At 40.0% G+C, this 7,640-nt stretch overlaps 2 protein-coding genes across 2 annotated transcripts; one reads left to right on the forward strand and one right to left on the reverse strand.

Moving 5' to 3' along the window:
• Window positions 1-388: 388 nt before the first annotated feature.
• Window positions 389-4,503, forward strand: LOC139653185 (ribosome biogenesis protein BRX1 homolog). Its single transcript, XM_071530160.1, has 10 exons — window positions 389-542; window positions 937-1,048; window positions 1,144-1,187; window positions 1,280-1,350; window positions 1,443-1,492; window positions 1,595-1,668; window positions 2,415-2,465; window positions 3,039-3,140; window positions 3,314-3,442; window positions 3,777-4,503. Exons 1-10 carry the CDS (start codon window positions 396-398, stop codon window positions 4,020-4,022), a joined length of 1,026 nt encoding a protein of 341 aa, XP_071386261.1. The 5' UTR covers window positions 389-395; the 3' UTR covers window positions 4,023-4,503.
• Window positions 4,504-5,284: 781 nt separating this feature from the next.
• On the reverse strand, window positions 5,285-6,791 carry LOC139653184 (cell cycle checkpoint protein RAD1-like; the record flags this gene model as incomplete). The annotated part of the gene is made up of 2 exons (XM_071530159.1): window positions 5,285-6,386; window positions 6,693-6,791. Coding segments are annotated over 2 exons (277 nt in total), but the record flags the coding sequence as incomplete, so codon positions are not given.
• Between the last annotated feature and the right edge of the window lie 849 nt (window positions 6,792-7,640).

A 7,640-nucleotide genomic window follows, 5' to 3' on the forward strand; every position in this document is an offset into this window, starting at 1 on the left:
TGATTCAGTGTTAGTTTGCTATCTGGGAAGTGTGTAGTGAGTTTATTGAACTTATAGTTTATGTAGTTTCTCCAGTAATAGGCCTATTCTTAGAATATTATTATGGGGACATTGTTGTGATATTTGGGTATCGTATTGTTAAAAGATTTTATAGGATTACTATAGTTATTTTGGTAAGGGTCTATACTTTAAAATGCCTATATTTCCCGCGTCTTGGTGTTCAGTCAATTTCTTGCTTTTGTAAATCCAGACAGTCATGTGGCTGCTGAGTGTGGTGTGGTGTGGTGAGGTGAGGTGAGGTGGTGCAGTACCACTCCGCTGCAGCAGGTGGAGTCTGCGCCCTCCTCCGCTCCGCCTCACATGTGTCGGCGCTCTTCCTCTATCACAAACCAAACATGTCGACGCTCAAGAGAAAACGTGGGGGACCGGGTCCTGGTAGCAAGAAGGCAAAGAAAGTCAAATTTGCAGGGAATGCAAGTCAAGCGCCGAGCGAAACCGAACCGAATAAAAATGAAATCAATGTCCCGGCGCCAGTATCAGCGGTAAGTGATTATAAACGGCTGATCGGGCCAGCTGGTTAGCTGCTAGCCGGTTAACTAGCCAGCAAAACTCCTCCAAAACACATGGACAGTGTCTAACGTTATATTACCAACCGAAACGGCACTCGCAACTTAGCTAGTGTTACAGTGGATTAACAAGTTTATTATCTGGCACAGAGAGCTGTTAAACCTCAGCTTGACTACACAATATGAAGCGGTGACTGGAGTACTGCCAATGTACCGAGTTTTCCTTGTAGCTGTCCTGTACCAAACCAGGGTCTTGTCCTTTTCCTGAGCTTCCTTGTTGATGTGTCGTTCGTTTGTCTTGACTGTGAAGCACAGACGCGTTATACAAATGTAAGTTACTATCCTGAAATCTAGTGTCTTTCCTAAACAGGGCAAATGGACGAACAAGGAAAGAGTTCTCATTTTCTCCTCCAGAGGCATCAACTTCAGGACAAGGCACTTGATGCAGGACCTGAGGACTATGATGCCTCATTCAAAAGCAGGTTTGTATCGTGTAACACTGTTCATGCATTGACACTTTGCCCCATCTCTATTCATGTTTGTGTCCATAATAACAAGAATGTTTTCTGTCTGTTAGATACAAAGATGGACAGAAAGGACAAGCTGTTTGTTGTAAATGAGGTGGGTCTGTTTGCCGATGTGGCTAATTAATGAAAATCCTGACTCAATCATACTTGTATTACAACATGGCTAAAGTTTTCACTGTCCCCCAGGTGTGTGAAATCAAAAACTGCAACAAATGCCTCTTTTTTGAGGCAAAGAAAAAGCAGGATCTCTACATGTGGTGAGTATTTGGTCCTTGTTACGCTCTTCAACTGTCCTTTTAGATGTGTGCTGGACACATTTGAGGTGAATTCAATCTTTCTCGCCCTACAGGGTTTCAAACAGCCCTCATGGACCTTCTGCAAAGTTTCTGGTTCAGAACAGTGAGTTAAATGTCCGTCTCTTAGTATCATGAAGAGCAGGGGGGCAACATTTCTCATGTGGCAGAAAATCTGATTCATATTCTTTTATTTCCTGTTCCACAGTCCACACACTGGCTGAACTTAAAATGACAGGGAACTGCCTGAAAGGATCCAGGCCGCTGCTGTCGTTTGATCCTGTGAGTAGCATTGGGCTGAAAAATGGGGCATGCTCAGGGTAGGGCTGAATGATTTTGAAAAAATATCTTATTGTGATTATTTTGACTGATATTGCAATTCCGATATGATTTGCGATATTAGAGGGAATGATAATTTGGACATCATTATTCTCATTTTAATTGAAAAACATATTAAAATGATTGTGGTGTGATTTTTGTGGGGATCTGTACCAAACAAAGATGTTTTCTTAAGTCTGTAGAATATGATGTGTAGGCCAGGACATCTCTGCAGCACGACAATATTTAATTTAAAATGGTATTTTGACACACATTTCGCCTTTAACAAATATTGCGCCTCCTGTGATTTGAAAATTGCACTAGGCAAAATTGCCATTTCAATAAAATTGATTAATTGTTCAGCCCTAGTTCAGGGGGAGATGGGCTGTGAATCACTCTATCAAACACATTAGTATAATTTTGCTATATATATATATATGTTTAATGTAATTCAGGGATGGGCAAACAGCCGATTAGTTCCTCCTCTCTGGTTGTGCTAATCAGTGAAAGCCTGTTCCTGGTCCAAGTGATATGAGCAATCCTAGCTTCCCCAGCTGCTTTGGCATATTGTTTTGTCTGGAACATGTATTTATATGCTGACAACTGATAGATTGATCAAGGGCAGAGTATTTGTATGCAGGACTTGAATGTTATTTATCATAAAACACCCACAGGAGCTTGACTTTTTGTATCTTTGTTTCCTCCAACAGAAATTTGACAAGGATCCCCACCATGCTTTACTGAAGGAGCTGTTCATCCAGGTCTGTTTTCACTTTATGAGATGTTTGTCAGGAGACATATACATTCATGTTTACGACACTTTTAGCTCCCAAACGTTGGCACAAACATCCACTTGGACTCAAGGATGAACTGATTAGAATTTGGTGGTCAAAGGTCAAGGTCACTATGACCTCACAAAAGACGTTTTTGGCCATAACTCAAAAATTCATACGCTAATTATGACAAAATTTCACACAAATGTCTAATAGGATAAAATGATGAAGTGATGACATTTTATATCCAAAAGTTCAAAGGTCAACTTCACTGTGACATCATAATGTTTTGCTTACCACTGAAGCTGAGAAAACGATCTTGGGTCATTCTACAAAAACGGTGGAAGTGCTGTCACTTACTTTTGCAGACACCAAAATCCTTTAAGTTGACCTAATAATCACATTAATTATATATGTCCAATAAATAAAGATTGTCCTTGCAATGATAAAACAAAGTTTATTGGCAGAGGCATACAACCGTGAGGCAGTTATTTCTAGTTCTGTCTATAATAAACTTGCTGTATTATTTAAGGAGGTACTTATTGAGTTTTCCTGTTGTAGACGTTTTCCACTCCACATTACCACCCTAAGAGTCAGCCGTTTGTGGACCATGTCTTCACATTTACCATTGCAGACAACAGGATATGGTTTAGAAACTACCAGGTGAGTTTTCACTGCTCTACTTTAAGGGTTCTCTGCATAAATTAGCTTTTATAGTAAATATTACAAGAATTTGTAAAATGTTAACTCCATTGTGGGGCTTCTGAAATTTGAAGTTCAACTATAACATTTTTCTCCCTTCTTTCTGCAATGTATTTCCCCTGTGTCACCTTAAGATTATTGAGGAGGACGCCTCTCTAGTGGAGATCGGGCCTCGCTTCGTTCTCAACCTCATCAAGATCTTTCAAGGGAGTTTTGGAGGGCCAACACTCTATGAAAACCCACACTTCCAGTCTCCCAACATGGTAAAGGCCAATTCATGCCAGTCAACTCTGACGAAGCATTATCAGCATCTGATTTTATTTAATCAAACAATGAAATGCCTCATTTTCATGATCAAAACTTCAGTTGACTGATTAATCTCAGTATTAGATGTGTTCTTTAACTGAGATTTGCCTGAGAATTGCCTGGCACGTTACCATGTTAAATAGATTAGATTTCACAGCCTGGTTGAATATCCTTCCACCTGTAAATTGGACACAGTTGTCACAGAATGGGCAACCATACATCATAATGTATTTCCTGATTGTCTAAAATTGAAATTCATATTGATCCCCGTTGTCCTCCCAAACCCTGCAGCACCGGCGACAGATCCGATTGGCCACGGCTGCCAGACTGCGTGAGAAGCAGATGGTGAAGGAGCTGCAGAAGATGAAGAGGACTGAAGCGAAGGAGGACTTGGGCAAAGACGTTACGGCCGACGTCTTCCTCACACCAGCTGAGGAGAAGTCCGTCCACATCGAGACTGAGCCGCCCGAGCCAAAGGTGATGAAGAAGAACAAACACAAAGCCTTCAAAAGACAAAGGATGCAGATGGCTCGCTAGAAACTGGATGGACCGAAGGAAAGCTGAGTGAATGACTTCCTGATGATGTCATGATACAATGGTATCTTAAGAAAATACAGATACTGTTTGCTACAACGATGGCATCGAGTCCACAAATTAAAAATTATTTGAAGATTAGATTACCTGCAGATTAGACATTGCCTGCAACATGTATCATTTGACTCTAGCATAGCCATCAGGTGGTATAAAAGAGATTTAAAATGTGTACATTTTGTGCTCAGTGTCTGTTGCTGTAGTTACGCACACAATATATATTTTGCTCCCAAACTCTGAGTAGGAGGATTGTGTAGGTTTGAGTTGGCCACCAAAATTCCAGCTTTCAAAAGACCACAAGCAACATTTATGTATATCCTTTTTGATAAAAAAAAAAAAAATCCATCTGTGTAAAGCTTTTGTTTATAGAGCTTGGATGTGACTACAGTTCTTTTCTATGTTATGGAAATAAAACAATTCAAACCTAGTGTTCATCTCACATTGTAAAGCATACTCCTAACTGGAATAGTTGTTGAATGTGTACAGACCAACATACTCATTGAAATGTAAAGGATCGATTCTAGGCAAATGGTGTGTCCATCGCTTGCATTATGCAAAAAGAAAAATGCTTTACTGCTTTATAGTCTTATGCTTGTGTGTTCTGTGTGCCATTTTGTATGCAAATGTTTGATGGAAGTGTGCAAGTGCCACAAAAGTGGGCTTGCACAGTCTCCACTAAAGTTGATCAGTCTTCATTTCGGTGGTCTATCATATGAGGTACTATAATTAGAAATCCCACCTCACTGTCTGCAGTGAGATGTTGCACTGCTAATATTCTCAATCTCTGCCCACGTTTCCTGCAATTCCCGCCCATTTTGCCCCAGCATAATTGAATCTTCTCGGCTTATCACCTACAGAAGGAAGCTCAACAGAAGCAAATTAATTAAAGTTGGTCAGAATTCTGAGTTATTTTATTTTGTAAGATCCTTAGTTTCTATCCATGGCCTAATGTATAATATTTCTCCATGGAGATACTACTGTCCTCAACCTGACATTTCTCTATCCAACGAAATACTGACTACAACCTAATGGGAATACCCAGACCATGTAACAGACACCATCCAAGGTCTAATTCGCATAGTTTCTTTAACCCCCAAAAATATTGGCGATAAAATGTTTAATATTAATTTTGGCCTCAGGTATATTCATCACCAACCAGTAATACAGTCCGATCACAAAACGCATGCACTTTCTCCAGTACGGGAAGAAAATATAGTTTACATGTGGAGTTACCAGGTGGAGATCATGTGTGTTTTCTCTAAATCTCTACCACAGATCAGGTATGCAGGATATGGCACCAAATTATTTCACCCAAAGGGAGTTGAACAAAGAGTCAGATGTCCTTATCCTGTCATTTTAATTTGACTGTATTTTCTATATGAATAATTGCAATTGCAAGGAAAGTAATTCAGTTTCCAAAAGAGCTACAGCAGTCTCAGAGTATAATTAGTTTTGGCTTCGGTACGTAGAGGCACTTTTTTCTCGCAACACGTGGACAAACAGTGACATCACTTGTCTTTCTGAGGTCAGAGAACTCCTTGCAAAACAATGCATCAATAAAAAAAGGGCCTCAGGCAGAAGCACTAGAAAGAATGAAAGGAAGATTTACAACATTCAAGGAAAAAAGGAAGATGTGTTTAGACAAATCACAATATGGTTGTCATAATAAATAATAATGAAAGATAACACTATGTACAATGCTGGATGTTTTCGTCTATCACCATTCTTACTACAGGGTGAGGGGCTTTCAGACGGAAGAGCAGATATTTACTAAATGCTCTAACTAGGAGGGCCGTTTTATTCCAATGTGGGACACAGACCAAAGAGCATACAATTGTAGATATTGCTTTGACTATACAAATGACCATAACAATATTAGGTAGCTAACATTATCTTGCACTGGTCCAGTGGAAAAGCCCTACTCAAATGTGGCTGGTTGTGAAACGATGCACCAGTGGATTTTGTTGAACAACCTTTTCAATTATCCCCACTACAGTGGAGCGAATTTTTCCTGTCCCACTGGCTGCTCTGCCTCCTCTGGAAGATTTGCCCTATGACTCTTGCTCTCCTTGCAGTAACCGGCCTTCAGTGAAGCCACTGTGCCATCGAAAAGCCAGTTTGATGGGCTGTCATCACTCCTCCTCCACCTCCTCATCAGGACAGCAGTAATATTCTACAAAGCAGATCTGTCCGTCATCGTTCCGGACCAGGTACTGCAGAGACAGGAAGCCTCTGCTGTCCGTCCTCACAGACACTTTACAGGACAAAGCCAGGGCCTTGGTGGACGGCTTCAGCAGGGACATCTTGTACCTGTCACAGTTAACAGAGAGGACGACACAGAATATGGAATTATTTTAGGTAATTAAACTCAATATCACGGACAGATAGAATGAAACCATAATATTCATCCATTTATGGGATAAAAAGTAAAGGGGTCAAAGGGGGACAAAACAATCCACAACTCCACATGAAAAAGGACTTTAAACGACTTTTACGATGGTCGCAAGTCGAAGCTCATCAACAGGGATAGACATTACCAGAGAAATGAATCAAATCCTCAGTCTCAACAAACACTCTTAAAAATGCACTGAACAGTATTCATGACTCCATGCCAACCTGTTGGTCTGTGTCTTGGTGCACTGGAACAGCTCCATCATGTCCGAGTCTTTGGGATAGTCGTAATGGGCGTTTCCCGAGTTCCCAAAGGTGGACAACCTGGAGAGCAGAACACAGCAAAAAACAATGTAGCCTGAAGGTAAATAAGAAGTTGAAGTAATAAATAATTTCAAAGATTCCTCTATTGCAAACACAAGATTTCAGAATTAGTATAATGAAATGATTTCTGAAAAGTCACATGGTCACATCTAGGGAAAAAAAGGATCCAACTTATTTCTTTCTGTTCTTCTTCCTAGCATACTTCTTGAACTACTAAAGCAACAAACTGTAGCTGGTTACGTCTGTGTACTATATTCATACCTTTTGTACTTTTAAAGGTAGATATAGCACAGGAATTTGTATTGTGGTCATTTGGTCAGAAACATAACACGCTTCACTCTAAAGAGAACAATAACAACTTAGTTCATAAGTTCCCATTGTATTTATATTATAATCAATTCTTACACTAGAAATCTTAATTCATATCCAAACTACTTGTTATGGGGAAGCTAATCAAATGTTGGTTATTCTCATCACGTGGTCATTTTCTCTCTTTGAGCACTAACTAGCAATGTTGTTTATGAGGCTTCCAAAATGGTTTATATTCCAAAAACACTTAATACTTTGGGCATCACCCTTGTTTGAAGTACACTGGTACTGACACAGTATCCCCTGCTTTCACTTGGCCCACACATCACCCACATTAGCCCAACCAATAGGAAGCAAATGTTGTTCCAAAAGGAAACAGCAGAGGGTGTGCATCTTACATGCAACTACTGTATTGCTTCATTAATTGAGCAACTTCTGTGGTTTATTAGCACCAGACCATTAGGAGCTGGGTGCAAGATGTTTTTGGAAATAGCCTAAAAATGATAGCAGTGTCTTTCTAAAGAAAGAGATAAAAACAAA

This window comes from Centroberyx affinis, unplaced genomic scaffold, assembly GCF_046629955.1.
Source record: "Centroberyx affinis isolate AG114_WGS23_722 - 3 ecotype Tasmania unplaced genomic scaffold, CSIRO-AGI_Caff_v1 ptg001885l_1, whole genome shotgun sequence".
In the NCBI taxonomy this organism is placed as follows: Eukaryota; Metazoa; Chordata; class Actinopteri; order Beryciformes; family Berycidae; genus Centroberyx; species Centroberyx affinis.